This window comes from Convolutriloba macropyga, chromosome 6 (assembly GCF_964194025.1).
Source record: "Convolutriloba macropyga chromosome 6, txConMacr16.3, whole genome shotgun sequence".
Classification (NCBI taxonomy): domain Eukaryota; kingdom Metazoa; phylum Xenacoelomorpha; order Acoela; family Convolutidae; genus Convolutriloba; species Convolutriloba macropyga.
In genome coordinates this window covers 1,137,454-1,156,379 of record NC_134473.1, presented here as the reverse complement: position 1 = coordinate 1,156,379, position 18,926 = coordinate 1,137,454, and the positions used below count along the sequence as shown (strand labels likewise).

The following is an 18,926-nucleotide window of genomic DNA, read 5'->3' as shown; positions in this document are numbered from 1 at the left end:
CCAGTCTTTATATGGAAATAGTTTTCCTCGAGACATTTTTTGCGCGTCGCTCAGCTGTGAATTGTCTGAAATGTGTTGGAGTGCTTATGTCTGCCGTGGTTAATAGCTACCATAAAGTTAGACTGCTTATTTGTGTTGCTCTGATTGGCGAACTATTGTTAGTTTTGTGCTCTACTTTCAACAAATTGTGGAGAATTTCGAAAGGAGGGATAGATCCTTCTTTGCGCTTCACTCTACACCAAGCTAACTGACGCCAATGTTGCCACTAGTTGTACCAAGCAAAATATTCCTCAATTTCTCCCTCTACCCTTGAAATTATACGCTCCGGTCCAACGAGAGATTTCTTGAGGAAAGAACAACCGAACCTAAATTTTATTGTCTATTTCTCCAAACGTCTACTAAAGTGCTGGGTTTTATATAGCTTCTTATTTGCCTGCTTATTTCCTAACTTAGTCCTATTTCGTGGTAATAAACTGTCACTGTTTCTCCCTCTAATTTCGGTTCAATTTCGCAAAATTTACCCAATTTGCAAATGTCTGGAGTTTAATGCGTTTCCTCCCATTGGGGCTAAAACAGCTGATATAATTCGGAGTCTCGCTTTGTAGGAATTGTTATTGTGTACATAAATAAGACTTACCAATTGTTCCTTTCTTAGAGGAGCGTGCTACTAGCCTTTCATCAATTTTCGGCAGTCATTTTAAACCTCAGATAAAAGCAGCGTTGTAATTTTGAATTTGAAGAAGCTTCCTCTATTTTAGTATACATACGCTCTATACAGTTAAAATGGAGGGGGGGGGGTACACGTTTTAAGATAACTTTATTCGGTAATTCAGAGGTGGACACGTGAAGGGGGGCAGTTTCCGCTATAATTGACATTTCTGCCTGGTGATGCTTTTCGAGAAAGGTAATTTTGGGGGCGCAAAATGCCCCCCCCCCCCGTCCCTTTGTATTAACTGTATAACACGTATGTACGCTACTTCTATTTCATATTTTCCCATTTTATTACCGACTAATCTTTCCATTCTTGCCGTTTTGACTAAATTGTGCAAACGTGAGGCTTGCAGTATTTTTTGAATTGTTAATTTGCTTTACTGTGTAGATTTTGCAATTACTCAATGTTTCATTTTCCATTTTGATTTGTTTATTATCAAATTTTAATTTACTTACTTCATTTGAGATCATTTTTTACGGACGTAATAATTGATAAAAAGGTTAGCAAAAACGGGAAGTACTTCAATTGGAATAACGTTTGATACAGAATGTTAGGGGCCCTACTTTCCACAACCAACTTAGCGGGCATAGAGCGTACAACTTTAGATACTGTAAATGTACCATAATGAGGGGGGGGGGGCTATATCAGATTTTACCAGTTGTGGGTTCGAATTCTCGAGAAAAAACGGTGACAGAAATGTTAATTAGCCTATCAGTATTATCCTATTAGTGCTTTAAAGTATATTGTTACTGGTTCAGCGTATTCCAATAATAAATTCTGGTTTTACGGGAAAGTTTTGTATACCATACATAGAGTTACTCACTTCGAATTGTAATTAATATCAAGGAAATTCGGAAATCTATTGGTGCTTTTGGTCTACATGCCATTCAAACATGTACATATTAGCCTTGTTAGGTTAAGGGAAATCGCAGGCTTGTTAAAATAACTCAGCAACCCAAAAATTGCTCAAAATTAGAATTTAAATTGATTCTGTTGTTGATTTGGCTCAGAAATAACACTTATTTTCCGTTTGTGCCCCCTCCCATTAATAGCAAAAAAATTAGAAGTAGTTGCGAAAAGACAATTCAAGTACTGAATGATGTATTGTTGGTTTCAGATGGTTTTCGCATGTTGGGGGGAAGAGTAGACCAGTCGTCTTTCTTGGACTGGCAATTGTGTGCTGAAGTGAATCTACTTGAAGGACCGTTGTCTCTTTCTGAATACCTTACAATCAGGTTCATACACATCCAATTCATACACATCTTAACCTGATCTTTTGCCGATAACTCAAGCCAACTATTTTGTTTGGTGATCTTAATTTGTCGAAGATTCATCTGAAACTGCTCGAGACAGAAGAAATCGAGCGGGTTTAAAAAGAAATTGGACAAGCCGAAACACGGGCTAACGAGACGAAAAAAGACTTGAAGACGTGAAGTGCTCGAGATTGTTCGAGTTATCGAAAATTAACATCTAGTGTTGAGACACGAAAAGTGCCAAAAGTCTGTTCGGTTGGCTTGTCGAAGAACCGAAAAATTGCAGAGGTTGATTGAGAGGAGTTCAAGAGTGTTTGCGGTCAGTGAAGCTTCGTAGGTATGGCTCAGACAGCCTCGCCTCCCGCTAGCATGGGATCTCTGAGTAGTGGCGGGGGAGGGGGTGGATCTCCGAGTGGAGGAAGTCCTTCTTCTTCTCCACAGCCGATGGTGGTGTCTAACAACATGGGTGCTAATACAAACCAAAGCCAGCAACAGCAAAGCAGAGACAATGGGAGAGGAGACCAAACGGTAAGTACACACTCCATGCTATTATTTTTCCAATTTAGAGAGAGACAGTAATGTGTATATGGTACTTACAGCGGTAAGAGAGGATTATGAAAAAAATATTTATTTTTGATACTTTTATTTTTGTTTTCACGTTATGGAAGCATATCCTTGAAACTGTGATTTTAACGTATTCTTGTTACTAATATCAAAATTGTATCAAAATTGAATATATGTTTTTGCATAATCTCTCCTCTCTTACCGTTTTAAGTATCATATTCACATTACTAGAGACTTTTGAGGTCTCCAAATTTCTTTCTGGTAAATTTCTCTCGAATGTTCTTAGCTGTTAATGAGTTCCAAACGGTTTTGAAAATGAAACAAGAGGCCTAGTATTGTGCGCCGCACAAAGTTTCAACATTAGCCTTTGGAAACATGTTATGACGATCAGACGCGAAGCTATTACCATTTGTAAAATGAGAATGGATTTCATAAATAACGGGCTTTTAGTTCCTAATGCCTTGAAAACAAAAAAAAAAATAAGTCAAAGAAACGTCGAATGGATCTTTTTAAATTGCTTTGTTTTCCCTAGATATTCGGACAACAAACAATAAATTGTCATTTAATACAAGAACCATGAATAATTTGATACTCAAAATTTTAGTGGCTCTTTTTTTTAGACAACTGAAATCAATAATTCCTTGAATGAAAGATAAACCTCATTTTGCGGAAAACATTTTTGAGAATCAATGTTCTGAAGATTCTTAAGTTCTTCATTTGCTGAATTCATCTAGATATGAAATGTTAGACTCTGAACGAAAAAGCAAAAGTTCGAACAAACCAGAACAAACGTGAAATACACAATTGTTCAACATTTTTTGTATTTTAATAGAAAAAGAACACTGAATTACGAATCATGACAAGGAGTATACAACTGATGTTAGTCCGGCAGTGTAAATATTCACAAATTACTCATTACTTTAACATTAGAACAGAAAATCGAACTGAATTCAATTTTGGTGGCATATTATATAAAAAAACGCACTAACTTAATACCTTTTTATACGACAACCCCACAATAGTAAGTGTAGTTCATATTTTCAAATTTAAAGTCACGCTCTCTTGAACAAGTAACCTCCCACAAACAAGTTGAAAAACTGAGCAGAAGCAAATTCTAAGCAGCTCGGGGAATTTTTTGTCTTGTTTGATTATAGCTGCGAAGCTGTAAGCTGAGCGTAGCTATATTGCGGTGCTCTTGGTTTTTTTTGTTTCGTCGTCTGACGCTCTTTTTTCGTTTTACATTTGTTCACACAGCAAAGCTGAAAAAGTCCATTTTTCTGAATGACTGCTTCCTCTCACTAACGGCATTTGCGCGCATGACGTCATTTCTCACTCGCTTTAGCGAAAGTTTTTAGGTTATTTGCGTGATTAAATTTTGATCAAACGTGACTTACCTGACTTTTGCACTTTAAAACTTAAGTTTAATTTGAATTTATTTAAGGTCAAAGGAACTCATATGTGCTGTAAAGGTCACTAATAAGAGGCTTCTGTGGAATGAATTTTAACAACCTTTATTGATTTATCAGTGAATGTTTTTTAGCCTAGTTTTTTGAGCGGCGTCGATTTTTTTTTCAATTTAGATCTGTATCTGTTTCTATTTCTATTATATGGCACGCAGCTCTATTCTTTCGCAGCTATTCCGGCAATCTGTCGGCTGTGTTTTTAATTTCACTGGGTAGTTCATTCCAAACTAGTATTGCCAATCTCACAAATGAATTCTGCATTTTGTTAGAAACAAATTTCAGGTTCCAGAAAATTTTGTCCTCTTAGACTCGTGAAGACTCCAAGTGACTAATGGACATCCAGCTGTTGGAGTAAAAGCAGGTCCTAACTTTTTATTTTCCAAAAAATTGTAATCTCTTTGTTCGAAAAATAGTTTAACGGGGAATAGGTTCCGATTGCGTTCAATATCTTGCACAGATTCAAATTTTGTCTAAAACATGTTGCCCTTAACGCCCACTTTAGCTGGTTTTCCAAGGATACTATTAGATTCTGCTCAATTGCGTGAAAAATAACTGCTGAGTAGTGCAAATGACTTAATACCATTGCATTTAAGACGAGTATCAAAAGTTTTTTTTAGGAGTTATTTTCTAATAGCGTAAATTGTTTTTATTCCTTGGGCCATTTTTCGTAGGATCATAATGAAATATTAAATTTATTTTTATGAAGTGTCGTAAATTTTGAAATTCTGCTGGCAGCACCGACTTTTAAACACAATGGTAATCTGTTAACCAACTTATGAATGATTTTTTTCCTAAATAGTTGCAACACTGCGGAATGTAAAATGAATTCGAAAAGCGCTCCTAAATCCAAATACAAGAAAATTTTGAATCAACGTAGACAGATATCTCCAACTTAGTCAAATAAATGAAAGAGTTAACAAAATATGGGACCGAGCCAGTGTGGTGGTGCTACTCAAGCTAATATTGAACTCAGAAGTTAATTTTATTGTAAAGTTTACGGCAACAAAAAATATTTAATTTCTTGAACATGCTTTTAACTCCCTGCACTCAACCATCTAAAATTCACTCTGTTTGAAAATTTATTTTTGCAAGCTGATAAAAGTCCGAAGAGGATGAGAAAACTCTTCGAGTATGGTAAAGATTGCAAAAAGACAAAGTAGAAATGTTTTTTTTTTGTAAAATTCTTCATTTTCTTTTAATTTGGTGTAATATTTTATCCAAACATACATATCTAAATCTTGATCAGATTCTAAAGAGCTCTGATAAGTGCTGATATATGAGCAACTCAAATCAACGATTGTGCTTCAACGAGACGTTATAATTTGATAAACAATGTTCAGGCTAAATATTTGTAAAAAAAAGTTTTTAATTTTCTGTAAGTTAACCAAAAGTTGATGCAAATAGCCATTGCTTATCTTATTATTAACCCACCCAGGGCTAATCAAGATCTTCTTTGTTTGTTCCTTATGGACATAGATCAATAGGACCGCATTGCAACAAGCGGCGAGAAGATTGCGAAGGGCATTTCACCACCACATCAGAAACAAGACTTAAAGAAGATGACAAACTCGTGTATTTTGTTTTTAAAGAGATAAAAAATTATTAATTGCTCTCAAACGAAACTTATATCAACATATTAGTCCTGTCGGTCGTTTTTAATGCGATTTTTCGCCTGACCAATTTTGCGTCTGGCCCATTTGACTTTTCGTCCTCAAAAACGGGATAAACAGGTAGCGCCCAGCGGGCATTAAGTGCTCTGAGAGCATTTCCGCTCCTTTCCGTCTCCAATTATGCGATTCGCAGAAACTATTATGGAGACTTATTTTTATGGTGTGAAGGACGGTTCTTAGAGGTTGACCCCATCACAACCCCCCTCCCCGGTATCAGCCCCTCTCACTTCACCCCCACCCACCACCCACCCCATGCACATCTTTCAGGCCGTAAGGGACCTGTGCAGCCAAAAACCGCCCTCCCACCCATCAGCCCCCAGGTGAACCCTCACCACACGCTGCGCTCACCTCACGCCCCTTCAATTGAGCTAAAACTAGCCTCACTATACTGTGACTAGCTCAAAGGAAAGCAAACAAATCAGATTTCATAGTTTTCGTATTTTATACTGCATTATTTTCTATGCGCAACGCTAAATAATTAAAAGACTAGTGAGATATCTGATTTTCATGAAGGCAGCAGCTTGCTCTGCTCATGATTAGATGTGAAAAAAAAATCAAATGGAAAATAAACTTACAATTGCAAAACACTCATTGCAGCAGTAATTCAATCAGCAATGCTTTTTTCAACTGCTGTAGTTTTCTGGATTTCAAAAAACTTCATTATATAGTCAATCTAACATTCGAAAAATTTTATGAAATACAAAAAATAGCAATGACGGATAATAATTTTTTCATTGTGCAACGAAACAATTTTGCATGTTGTTGCGCTTTTCAGCATCTTTTTCTCAACAGAACAAGCCGTAGTTGGAAAAGGTCTGCAGACTTTCTGTCAAAATTTGTTTTTATTTTAACGATTACTGTTTTTTGTCATGATTCAATTCTACTTTGTGTGTTGCAATCAAGTATGTTCCCCTAACTGATCAAGTTGTCTAAGCGTTCAGGAGGCCCTTTTATTAATTTGGAAGGAATTTACCGTTTTCATTTCGAATATTGAGCTCATGTAACCTCTATGATTACTACCCAAATTATGAGTTTAGCCTTGTTTAGAAAAGTGTGGAAAGGTTTTTTTTCGGAAATTTATCATTTAGAAAAAATGTAAAATTAAATCAATATTCGTGCTAATATACCCCACAGCAGTTTCACGCTGTTTTTTGGTAATTTTTGAAATTGAATCTGCTTTAAAAAGTAAACGAAAATTGGGCTGTCGGATTCTGCGTTTCAGGAGCTTTCAATAGGTACTTTTTTGAATTTTCTAGGTTGCATACAAAATTTTCCGATTTGTCGTCAGGGGGGTGGGGGCAATCTTCGCATAATTATTTCACCATTTGTGGAGAAAGAAGAGGGCTAGTGCCAGTCTGTGCTCGTGGCACAGAATGTTCAACATACCTCTGAAGCCTATTAGAAAGTTTTTTGTTCTTGAGAAATGTTGTTAGTTTAGTCAACGAAAACTTTGATAAAGAACTTGAAGCAGCTATGGGAATAAAGTATAACTCTTAAATAATTGCAAAAAAATCGCGATTAATTGAATAATTTGTTTGGTTCATGATAGCTTTTGTATGATTTTCATTGTCTACAATTTTTCCATTGTCTGCCAAGTTGTTTGACTTCTTGTTATTCCAGATTAAAAAGCAAAAATCTGAGAACAGTTTTGGTACCGTTTTGGAGGATATTGTTGCGCATTTTGATGCATCTATGGGACTTCTTTCGCCTCTTTGAAGTCAACTGATTGATTGGTAAGTTTCAATGAAATCGCGCGGACATTGGGATCCCAGCCTGTAAATATACTAGTCATGTTGGTCTTTTTCTTATGCTTTTTTGTGTACTACAAATATTTCGTCTGAGTTTTTCTTGTCGGACTATCGGATGTTCGTGTTTTTTTTGTCTTGAAAAGGGATGAACTGGTAAAATCCGATGGTATTGAAGAAATGGAGCAGTTGTCTTGGAGCTTTACTAGTCTCTATGAATGCGAATCACTGAAACTTTCGAGGAGACATTAATTCACCCTCTGAGGAGACAGATTGCGTATTATCATAAATACCTCTTTATCATAGCGATACCATTGGACTAATGTGAGAAAATACTTTTTTTATCGTGTAAGATAAAAGAAAATAAAAGAAATGAATAAAAGAAATTTCACTCTGAAAAGTCAGATTGAAAGTGGGCCGGAATTTTTTCACTCTATGATATCTTAATAATGGTGTATAATTCATTTGATGCATATTAGTGAACTTCATCCCTTTCCCCTCCTCGCTACCCCCTCTTCTGGACTACCCCTTTGGCTGCAGTAGATTTGAGCTCCCACTAATTGTTCAAGAGCGATTCTTCTGACGCTAGTCGGTTATGTTAATGATCCGAAAATTTTTTAAACAGTTGGAAAAAACTGACGACTGAAAAAAATGCTGATAGTATAGGGAATTTTTTGAATTTGCGAGGTTCATTTTAATGGAAATTGAGCTACGTAGTTTTTTGGTAGAAATAATTGTTTACAGTTCTGCTTCAATTGAAAATTAGTTCTGGCGCTAATGTTATATACGGTAACCCAGTATCTCCAATTGAGAAAATAAATCTATAAACTATGCAATGGACTTCGTTTATTAAAAAAACCTTCGCAAAATACTGTACGAGTTCTCAGATCAAAACGTGCTTAAAGTCAAAAAGTGCTGTATTAGTTCAATATTAGAAAGTGTTTGAATCAATAAAAGTTGAACAATATTTTCTGAACTTAACACGATTTGTTTTTTAATCGTTTTTTAAATTGAACGCAAAAGTTGAGAGCGAAAGCGTGGGGTCTTTTCATTGACTACGATAAAAATCTGTAATTGGATTATCTTTTAGAAGTGAAACAATTGTTTAAGCTGAAAAAAAAATAACCAGTACATTTGGTTACGCGTAAAAACCCTTCGATCTGTTGTTCAATTTTTTATTACAATTCAAAGAATTTGAATTGTATTGGGGCGTTGTCTTTTCACACATTTCTTGATTTTTTCACACATTTTCATGATTTTGAAGTCAAATTGGAGTAGTGATTTTGATCGCGCCAAAACAGGAAATGGAGCAAAAATCGAGTGGTTTTGCGGCGCGAAATTTTTTCACTTTAAATTTAGAGTAGAGTGAGAAAATGGTGTTTTTTTTTACAAAAATTTGCTTTCTCGCTATTGGTTTTTTGTTCACATTTTGACATTGATATTCTGTTTTTTTTTCGATTTTTTATCTCATTTTTTTTTCTAAATGGTTTTTCCAATTCATTCAAAGGACGTTCTAGGTCAAGTTTTTTGTTTAGTCAACGAAAATTCCTTTAATTGTGCGTCAGGTCTTTTCCTATTATGTTTTTTATTTCGTCAAGATTTTTGTTACGTTGATATGACGTCACAACCACTTCAAATCTGCTTTTCGTTCATTTTTTTATGCAACCTCAACTGAAGTGCTTGCCTGGCGTCATTTTTCACTCTTATTTGAGCGAGTTTTTTTTCATTCGCGTGATCAATTTTTTTTGTAAACACGTGTGTTAGCTCACTCTCAAAAATGACTTCCTCACTTTGAAATGGACGTTTCTTTACTTGAATTCTAAGTGATAAGCTCCAGTGAATGTTTGTCACTCTAAATGAAGGTTGTTTGAGCAGCCAATAAAGCCAGCAATAACCTATACATATTTTTAATCAAAATGTAACATCTCAGTTTTCAATGAAAAGAGTAATTTTTTGGTGTTTTTTAGACTGCAGATGATCTACAAAGCTATTGCGGTTATTTTCTGGCAATCTGCCAGCTATGTTAATGAGTTGGTGCTGGCTATTATTAGCCAGTCAAATTTGACGTTAAATTGTAGGCAGTACAAATGGACTCTTACATGAAAAGAAGATTTTATAAGATTTCCTCTCTCTTGCAAGACGTTAAAAGTTATGAACTAAAGATGAGAATCTTATGAGAATGCTGAATCACTAGGGGATTCAGGTTGATGTCAGGCTAGGTAGTGGAGAGTTTTGACTGGCATACATATCACAGCTGAAAACTATTCTAAGCTCTCTCTGCCGGCTTGATATTGATAAATCTTATGTTCATAAAAAATGTTTTGGTCGATCTTTTTGCCTTGTGTTTTATGAGTCATTCTGAAGCCAGAAAACGGAATAGTTTTGATCCATAACTTGTAAATAACTTTGGATCTAGCGATTTCATTTTGAGATCCGAGGAAGGCATTTGTGTGAGAGAAAGTTCATGTTCTTGTTGTGGGACTATTTTCGTTGTGAAACCTGCGAAGACGTGAAAATTTGCTATGTATTTGCGATGAAGTGAAAGTTGTATCGTCTTTCACACTCTCATAATTATGGGAGCTGGTTTTCCATTCAAATCCAAAATCAGAACTCATAAATCAAGCTGGGATCACTAACACAATTTTGGGCGAGAATTTATGGACGTTAATTCGCTGCTGTATACACAATTGACCGTTAAATTTATACTTGGTCTCTTTGAAGTTTTGTAAACGGAGGCTCAGTTTTGTAAATTAAGACCCCAGACGTTTATGTTTCAGCTTCGACTCTGTTTTGCATGTGCATGAACTTGTTAGTGAATACTGCTTATCTTTGAATTGGTAGCTTAATTCACTACTGCATGTGAAAGCTACTAAACTGTCTGAATATCGTGCGTATTAAAGTGTTATGAAGAATGCTCTTTTTCTTAGTTCTCGTTTCTCAAGGTGGCGGATCGGTCCTAAAAAGTTGTTTGTAGTTGTTCTCATACTTGGATACTGCAAGTATTTGGATCAATACTATTGCCTTTTTTGTATGGCCACTTTTTGCGACTATTTTTGATCGATTTTCTTGCTTTTGACTTGTTGTTTTGCGCGATCTAAGTTACCCTCATTCAGAATTTTAAGCGGCTGATTTAGTCGAGGAACTTTCCTAGCAAAAGTCAAGCTCTGTTCCCTCCCCCCTTCCATCTCTACTACCCGACGATCTCTCCCCCCTTCCCCCTCGTCCATTGCTGTAAATTGGAGGAGGCTATGTTTTTTTCTTAGTGGGGACTATGACTGGAAGACCATTTTTTGTTTTCATTGCAACTGCTTAAAACAAAAGTCTGGGGATGAAGAGCTAAGCTAGCATAGGTGGTTATCTCAACCATATGCTATCCAAAGCTTTAATTTGTTGTTATTAAAACCATGTTACCTCTGGAATAATAAAATTCTTGGAATTCGTGCTGAGTAAGTTCAAAAGAATATAGCTATTTGGTTATTAGGTTAAAATTAGGGTTAATGATCTCATGGTTTTAGTTCGCAATGGAAGTAGCTAATGTCAGTGATTCTATTATTCTAACATGGCATTTAAACCTCTTTGAGAGTTATTTGTTCTTTCCCAAATTGGGTAACAATAATGTGATATTGTACAAGTTTATGAACGCGAGTGCATGCTTTCGTTCATGTCTGTGTGTGAACAGTCTGATAAAATGAAGTTGTTGAATGAATCACAACTATTTTGGTATATGAATTCTGATAGTTGTTCTATCATATCGTGTATATGGTCACAGATATAAGTATGTAAACTTCATTTGGTCACTACAGTGGTTCGAAACTGAAACGTGGTGAACTTAATGCTCTCTCTCTTTCTCGCTCTTTGGCTCATTGTTTCTCAAATAGAATTCTTAGTTGTTCAAATTTGAGCAAATATTAAGTAAACTTGAAACATTTGCGGTTCTTTTTGAATTTTATACTTGTAGCTTAATTCTGCTGGCTTAGAGAAAAAAATGCAAAAAGTAAGTGCTATTTTGTCCTTGGTTGTAAATTTTTTAATAAAGGTTTTAACTCTTTACGTTTTCCTAAATTAATGTGGTAAAACCCTATGGAACAAACGAAGATATAATCAGAGGTCTTGACATTGTCAAAGTGGGCGTATCTTAGCAGACTGTCATTTTTCACATGAATAAACAAAGTAGTTATGACGTTATCGAAATTTTATCAATGTTTATGCATCAGATTTTCTTTTAGTTATCAAATTTATGAATTTAAAATCTGGTGGCTAAGTTACTTTAGGATTTTTAAGAAATCCAATATTTCCTTTACACGTTTTGGTTGATTTTTTGGATGAATGCTGATTTATAGAACTGCTGTGTGCTAATCTATAATTTTACTATACAAGTTCAATCAATTTGGTATTAACAGATTGAGAAAAGTTAATCTAAGAGTATCACTTCATTTTGGTAATTTTCCATGTCAGTTGTGTACTGTGAATGTCACAAAACCGTTTGATCTGATTTATTGAAAAGAAGCAAAGATTACGTAATCTTGTCCAGTTTGCATGATGAATAGGGTGTTTTATGAATTGTGTGTGTTGTATTTAGATCATATCTGAATCGGAATCACAGCAAGATGCGCTGCTCAACCAGAAGTATCAGAACCTTCCCAAGAAACATCCCAACCTCCTTTTGAACAGAAGGGTAACAATCAGCACTTTTCACTCTTCGATTCATGTTCCTGTCAAATTATGATCAGAAAACGACTGGGCTGTTACTGTAATTTAAAGAAAAATTTGCATTATGACCGATGTCTGAAAAATCGAAATTTGGATCCTTTTCTTTTGTTTGGGTCTACCGTGACAACTTGGTAAAATCTTTCATCAATCGTTTCCATGCCATAAGTTCACATTTTCCACACTATAAGCAGCTCATTCCCACGTCACTTTTTCCTATGGTTGCAATATCTAATTACCCATATGAAAGAAAGCCTAATTGATTGCTCTCAAACAAAGTTTGAAGCAATTATATTAGTCCTGTGGTGTTTTTTTTTTGCGATTTTTCGTCTAACCCATTTGACTTTTTGTCCTCAAAAATGGGATAAACAGGTACCGCCTAGAGGGCATTAAGTTCTGTGAGAGCCTCTCAGCTCACGAGTCTCCAACTATGCGGTTCACAGAAACTGTTTTGGAGACGTATACTCATGGTGTGAAGGATGATTCGTAAGAGTTTGACCCTCCACACACAGCTTCCACCCCCTCCCACCCCATTTCACCCCTCTCTCATGTTAGGCGCCCTCCCCAATCCCCAACGCTGCACATCGTTCAGGGCCTCGTAAGGAATTAGCTCTGTGCAGCCAAATACCCCCTCCCTTGCCCCCATCAATCCCCCACCCTCCAGTGCACCCCACCCCTCCCCCGCTGCGCTCACCTAAGCCCCTTCAATTAAGCTAAAGCTAGCCTCATTAACAAAGTCAGCCACGCGCCGGTCGTTTGAGAGCAATTCGCCCAAAGTTATTCGGTTGTGGTGATTAGTTTCAAAAATTTCCCTCTCGATACTCTAGTGGATTAAGGAGACGGATCTTTTCCATTTGTACCCCACAGTACATTATGCTCCCGGATTACGGAGCATAGTAAATCCTTATGTAATAATATGGCACTTGCGTCGAGGGTGCAAATAATATGCACCCACTAAGCTGAGGGGGTACAAACGGAAACGATCCAAGAAGACAATTGGCGGTTTTATAATTATCCATAGCTCTGCGAAGCTGTAAGCTTAGGACAGCTATATTTTGGTCATCTTGGATTTTACGACTCCAAGCGGAGTAATTGTTTTCTAATGGTTTTTTTTTTACCGGAAGTACTATTCGTTCAGACGGTGTTTTGACCTAAAAGCGAAAGAGTAACATTGCCGTGCGAACTAATTTTTTCGGAGCGAGAGAAGTTTTTTGATCGTGGGCTTTGATCAGTGAATGACTTTTCGACTTTGAAAATTCGACAGAATGCTGAATATAGATAACCATTTTAGCCGTATTTCGTCCAATTGGCCGTTTTTCCGTTTTTAAGTTAGTTTATTTTTGTAGAAATATTTGTTTTAGAAGTTGTATTAATATGTGAACATGTACCACAGTGTTTTTGAGAGTATAATAATGACCTTAAATTTCTAACTGCGAACATATTTCCCAATTTTTTTATTTTTTGCTTTTTTAAGTTTTGTTTTTGGATCATAAAGCGGTTTTTTTCTCAAAATTTTCAAAAATCAGCGCAAATGGAAAATTACCTTTGTTATTTCGTGCATTAAATGCCTCTTGATAACGTGAGGTATTTTTATTTTATAGAATTATACTTATGCTAGCCCGATGTGGGCAGTTTTTGTCTCATTTTTTTCAATTTTTTCGTTCATTTTTAATAGCCGCCCTCATCTTCTCAGCCGGCTATTATAGCGCTCCTATTTTTTTTTTGCTTCGTCGAATAAAAAAATGTTTCGCTTTACCTCATTTTGCCGCCTTTTCAACATTTTGCGTGATATCTTTTTGACTTCTCTAGGCTAGTTTCTCTCTTCTCTCATTCTGCTAAAAGTGATTTTGAACATCAGTTGCTCAGCAAAGCAATTCAAAATGAACAGAGTCAGTATAAAAAATTGAAGTCAGAAGTAGAAACGGGATAAACCCATAAAGGCCAATTTTAGATGCCCGCTATTTGAACGTCGTTCCTATAAGTATTAGTTACCTCTCTCTAATGCTTATTGGTATTGATAGTAGCCCCTGTAGCCTCTCTCTAAGAAACAGAAGTATGTTCAACTACAAAATGACATCAAAATAAATCGGACTTAAAAAATGTTTTTGTACAAAAATCTTTTTTTTTCAATATCTTCTATTGTTTCAATCCAAATCATGCTTATTGGAATCAACGGCGGCTATTTTCCGGCAATCTGCCGGGTATGTTTTGGATTTGATTACTAGAAAATTTGTTTTTGTGCACAGAGATATTTTTTTCAGATAATAATTGAATGATTTTGTAGCGTTTAGTATTTGAAATTATGCAATTTTTTCTCATAAGTGCAATTTTAAAAAAAAAATTGACAATTTTATTGCAAAGTATTTTTTTGTTTCCAATCTTTGAACTATGTTTCTACATTTTAATCCCTAGCTATATAAGTTTATGCTATAAGTTTATGTTTAAGGAATTGTAAGTTTAATTGTTCAAAAATCAAGAACGCGTATTTCTGTTTTATGTGTTTTTATTTGTGTCCTGAGACCTATAGTTCTAAGCAGCTCTGCTTTGATCAGTTGTTACAAATAGTAATTTAAGTCTTTTTCTTAGATTTTTATTTCGTTTGCAATTGATTTATTTAAAATTGCGGCACTGAGAATTTGCTTGGAATGCCGTTTAAAAATTTTGACCAATAATTATTTTCAACAAAATTCCTTTGTCTTTTTGTTGATTGTTTTGAAGGGTTTTCAACTATTTTGCTGATTTTTTCGACCATCAAATTGTTTTATTAAATTTATTTGTAATTGAGGGAAAGCCTATGCCTGTAGGCTTTATTTACTATAAACGATGGAAGTTTTCTCTGCTACCAAAGTTGTCGCTCTATGCAATTTGAAAAAAATTAAGAAATTTTACGCAATTTTCTCATTTTTTCTCCTTTTCTTCAAAAATAGATCGGTTTATGATTGCATTGAGGCTTGACTGATGTTTCGTGGTTGCATAAATTGCATGAAGCACCGATTTTTGTTTATATGCATTTTGTACTGCATAGAAAAGAAATTGAATTTTACTAGTTTTTCATGTTGATTTTTTCTGGATAATTTTCTTTGACTAAAGAGTGTCGTTTTCTTTGCAATGATGCCGTCTGCAAAGAGATGTTAGCTATTTGAAAATGCTGTTCTTTTGTAAGATGGCTTTAGGTTGGTTCCGGAATTCTTCCTGATGTTTTTTCGTCGTCGAACGCTCTTCTTCGTTTTACAATTTTTCACTTCTTAAACTTGAAAACAGCAATTTTGATGATCTTTTTATGCCGCTCTTTCACTGCTTTTTTGCTACTTTTTTTGTGCGTGACGTCATTTCTTAAACTAATTGGCAGCGAGTTTTAAGCTGAAATGTGAACAATCATAACGGACTTACCTCGCTCTTTAAATGACTTTTAATATTATTAAGGTCTCTTGAGATCACTAACCCCTTTAAAGGTCTATATAGGACTCCTATATAATGATCAATGTTAACAATAAAGTATGGCGACAAAAATTAAATACTGAATTTGAACGTTTTTGAACGGAACTTGTTTTTGAAAACGTCTTTAAAAAGATTGACGACTGCATGAAATCATTTCTGTATCTGTTGCTATCTATATTCTACGTCTCGTAAGTCTGTTTTGCAGCTATTTCGGCAATCTGCCGGCTATGTTAATTAAGTTTCACCTGTTCCTGTAGCGATATAAAATGCCGTAATTCGTTAATTTTGCATATTTATTTCCAAAAATTTCTGAATGAAAGATTTAATAATACATTTTACATTTTGAATGGATTTTAATTGGCCGACTTCAAGTTTTCAAGACTTTTTGTATAGATAGGTGGGATAAATTAGTAGAGCCTTCATCGATTCACTGGATTGCGCTTAGAGTTTTGCTAGTCTCTACGTACTGCTTAAGTGGTGTAAATTATTGGAAGTGTAATGGAAATTTTTAAGGCCTTAGACCCCATCCTAATTATATACCCACTCCCCCTCAACCAACAAAAGTAGCCTCCTTATGCTTAAGCTAGCTACCAGAAAAGCCAGACCATCGCCATTCGTTTAGGAGCCATTCATTCCAAGACAGTCGTTTGTTTAAAATTATATAAACTTTGTCGATATCAATTATAAAAGCGCGGTTTTAAACGAAAAATTGCCAAAAATTTTTAATTGAGAAATTTTTAGCCTTCATTATGAAATGATCGCAGGACTTTTGCGAGAAATCGAAAGTATTGAGGTGTTAAATAAAGCGTCATTAACTTTCCTTACCAGCTCCGTATTGAAATTCAAGATTTTTGCTTTTAGTGTGACAGTGAAACTTCGCAGCCATCATTGCCTGATAGCTAGCCTCTTATGAGTTTCGAAGTGTAAATCAACCAATCTAGTAATATACCTGGCCAATTTTCTCGCTGAGGTTTCTCAAGATTTTTGCATGTGAGGCAATGATGAGCAAAAGTTACAATATCTTGTAGCATGCGGCGATTAGAAAATCTCAGCTTGATTGAACTCTAAATATCTTGGTGGCTAGTTGTTCTTACATTAGTTTCTTCACTGTTTGCCAGACCAAAAATGATATGGGTAAAGACATGAAACTTAGCAAAAGCCCGATATTGTCAAATCAAAGTAAGTTGGATTACAGCTTTGTGATGACGGTACCAGAGCACCCTTGTCGAAATTTAATAGGCTGTATGTAAAAAGTCATTATCAACCATCGAGTGTATGTTGATTTCAATATAGTTCTGTGTTGGAGTTGTCTGCCGATCATTGACGTTACCAAAAAAACTGTCTTGAGTTTTTGTATCTTTAGAACACAAAATCATACTTTGATTCGGGTGACTATCACATGGCCAGAGCTAAGCAGCCAGTGTCAACAGCATCCTCCCCCGGCGGACAGTCTCCAGACAGCAATGGGGGAAGCAACAACTCCTCCCCCAACTCTAATCACCCACCCACAATCCAAACCCTTCCACCCCCACCTGTGCTGCAAGCCCCCACCACCGGGGTCGTTACGATAGGAGGACTCAACACATCACCCATAATACCCAGCATACCAGCCACTCCTGAGACTGTGGAACTGAAACGACACCCGCCAGAAAGGAGACAGAGCAAGTTGATTGAGTCGTCGACTAATTGAACCGACCAATTTGATTGAACTGAAAACTCATGAAGAAGTGGGAGTGGTCGCTTGCTCGTTCTTTTTCAGTTTAGACTCAAATTATGGCTTGGAAATGATGTGATATAATGAAAAGCGCCAAAGAAGGAACTGCAATGAAATTGCCTAAGTAGATTTTAGCCAAACTCAATAAGCCATACTGAAAGGTTGACCACTTTCAGAATAAAAACTTGCCTATTGTTACATAATCTGATTTCAAAAATATCAGTCATGACAATGAGCGAAGTCATGAAAGATCGTTATGCGTTGTCTGGTAAAAACAGCACAGTCAAGGGTGACGTAGTTGAGAAAAAAAGGATTTTTGCCCCCCCCCCCCCCCCCTCTCCTACCCTCACTACAAAGTTATGCGCCCTCAAGTTAAAGAATACCTGCTATTACATATTAAATCACTGTTGCCAGGCTCGCTTAGAGGTTGAAAATTGTATGCAAACATTTTTTTTTTTGGGGGGGGGGGGGTGGCAAGACCCATAATGTGTGATGTTACGAAGCTGCTTTCCTCCCTAACTTGCGATCAAAATTAATATTACACATTGCTATCAAATCAAATTTTAGGTAGTTTGATACTTAAGTCTTAATGCGAAATTCTTTGTAATTAAAATTTGTCAACTACTTGGTAGCTTTAAATGATCTCAGCTGAGAATTGTGAAGATTGGTTGCATTGAATTCTGAGCTGTTTTGAAAGTTTTTCCTAGGCTTCTAAGCTAGCGTCCAGGATTGTTCAATTTTCAATTTAAGTCCACCACTGTAGAAATTGAGACTAAATTTCGGCAGTCTAAGTTCCTAATTCATTGAGCTAAAAGTCATTAATCACGCGAAACATCCACTGGTTTCGTGTCAGTGTATTTTGATGCGCTTGACGAATGTTAAAATGGTCTTAAAGCATAGTTCAAAAACGTAACAGGTCAAGTATATTTTTGTTAATAAACAACCAAATTTGTTAAGTGAGTTAAATTGGTTTCAAGGTTAACTAAACAGCCGTACATTGTGTTGAAAAAAAAATTCGCTGTACAGTATCAGAAAATATATTACGTATGAACAAGGGAGGAAACGGTTCAAGTAGCGGCCATAAAGTTACTTATAATAATATGCAGCTGGTGCTGTTATGAGCCTTGATATTCTAAATATGGAGCTTGTAGCTTTCTGACGGAGCTCATGAATTGCTATATTTTAATGTTGTTGGAAGTAATTATTTTTATATTTCATTTGAGCCATTCGTGGTATTTGCTTACTTATGCCCTACCATTGTGAATGTCTGATGAAAACTAATAAAGTTTTTATTAATTTATTTGATCGAAACCGAAGCATAGAAGAGTTGTTTTCTCTGAATTATTGACCAGGCTGCTTGCGCAGGTCTGTGCGTGGAGCAATGTTCTCATGTACCACAATTTCCGGACTCGGGGGGAAAAGTTGTGGCAATTGTTGATCTCAATCCTGCGATGCTTTGAACATGAAATCTCGCACCACTTAGCTCATTCATACGCAAAACTAAGCTCAAAACAGAACGAGGGACAATTAGCCCAATTTCGGGAAATGTTGCTCAATTATTGCTATTGTTAAATATTGCTGAATAATAATGTCTTCTGGTGCGGTTTTAAAAATCTTTAAATGATCACTGCTTTTTGGGGGTTGCCGGTCATCAAAAACC

The 18,926-nt window shown here is 35.9% G+C and overlaps 1 protein-coding gene across 1 annotated transcript; it reads left to right on the top strand.

Moving 5' to 3' along the window:
- Positions 1 to 950: 950 nt before the first annotated feature.
- Positions 951 to 18,566, top strand: LOC142341424 (uncharacterized). Its single transcript, XM_075392355.1, has 4 exons — positions 951 to 1,211; positions 1,830 to 2,493; positions 11,987 to 12,082; positions 16,916 to 18,566. Exons 2-4 carry the CDS (start codon positions 2,305 to 2,307, stop codon positions 17,240 to 17,242), a joined length of 612 nt encoding a protein of 203 aa, XP_075248470.1. The 5' UTR covers positions 951 to 1,211; positions 1,830 to 2,304; the 3' UTR covers positions 17,243 to 18,566.
- Positions 18,567 to 18,926: the final 360 nt, after the last annotated feature.